Raw genomic sequence first — 1,168 nt, 5'->3', positions numbered from 1 at the left:
TTCTACTACTACTACTACTACTACTACTACTACTACTACTACTACTACTACTACTACTACTACTACTACTACTACTACTACTACTACTATACTACTACTACTACTACTACTGCTGCTGCTGCTGCTACTACTACTACTACTACTACTACTACTACTACTACTACTACTACTACTACTACTTCTACTACTACTACTATAATACGGTGACGTAGGTGACATTTTTCCGCGTGTCAACAGGGCCAGGTCTAGTGTTCATCGTCTATCCTGAAGCCATCGCAACTATGCCCGGTTCGACCGCCTGGGCAATACTATTCTTTCTCATGCTGCTCACGCTAGGACTTGACAGTTCCGTAAGTGGTATATATTATTTGCTCAAATAAGAAATGATTCTTTTTAACCGCAAAGGTTTATGTCTTTGTCATGAAACTCGTTCTATTTGTTAGAATAATGTGCCCAATAACAGATAATTACGATTTTAACATATACCGACGCGAATAGGGCAACCATGGTAATTTCGAAATGGTTTGTAATCGGATTTAGTTGAGACCTGGATACTCATGCCAATACCCGGCATGGAAAATAAGTAGGCATAGTATTGTGTTCAATCTTGAAATCGATTGTAAACATTGCAAGTTATCTCCTATGCTTTATAGTGACCGAAAGTGGTTTACCTGATCCTGGGTTATAGCTTCTGGCCCTAAGGAATTGTCTTAATTGGATCCATCGGTACTATTTATTAAAATATATTTTTAATCATTCCTATTAAATTATTAATTGCTATTAAATTAATTTGGAGAGTCGGAATTAATTGCACGAGCAAAATGCGACAGAGAATCTTGTGGAGACAACTGACAATGTTTCTCATCGATATTCAAAATAAAATAAAAGTTTTTTTTATCTTTTCTTCTTCTTCAACGTTGAGCCTATAATAAGGAGTCACGATTGACTCTGTTGCAGTTTGGTGGTTCGGAGGCCATCATCACAGCCCTCAGTGACGAGTTTGTGTGGGTGAAGAAGCACAGGGAGATCTTCATCGGTTGCCTCTTCACGCTATACTACTGCATCGGTCTTACGGCGTGCGCCCAGGTGCGAGGTCTCCATCCCTCATCAGATACGTGTGTGTGTGTGTGTGTGTGTGTGTGTGTGTGTGTGTGTGTGTGTGTGTGTG

General features: G+C 39.7%; 1 protein-coding gene across 1 annotated transcript in view; it reads left to right on the top strand.

Moving 5' to 3' along the window:
• Positions 1 to 1,168, top strand: part of LOC106813785 (sodium-dependent dopamine transporter-like) — a 13,773-nt gene that overhangs the window by 11,136 nt on the left and 1,469 nt on the right. The window contains exon 9 of the mRNA XM_014818008.1: positions 958 to 1,086. Coding sequence (XP_014673494.1) covers positions 958 to 1,086 — 129 coding nt within the window. The remainder of the gene's footprint in view (positions 1 to 957; positions 1,087 to 1,168) is intronic.

This window comes from Priapulus caudatus, unplaced genomic scaffold (genome assembly GCF_000485595.1).
Source record: "Priapulus caudatus unplaced genomic scaffold, Priapulus_caudatus-5.0.1 Scaffold824, whole genome shotgun sequence".
NCBI classification, from domain to species: Eukaryota; Metazoa; Priapulida; class Priapulimorpha; order Priapulimorphida; family Priapulidae; genus Priapulus; species Priapulus caudatus.
The sequence above is the reverse complement of the archived record's forward strand: the minus strand, read 5'-3'. Positions and strand labels throughout refer to the sequence as shown.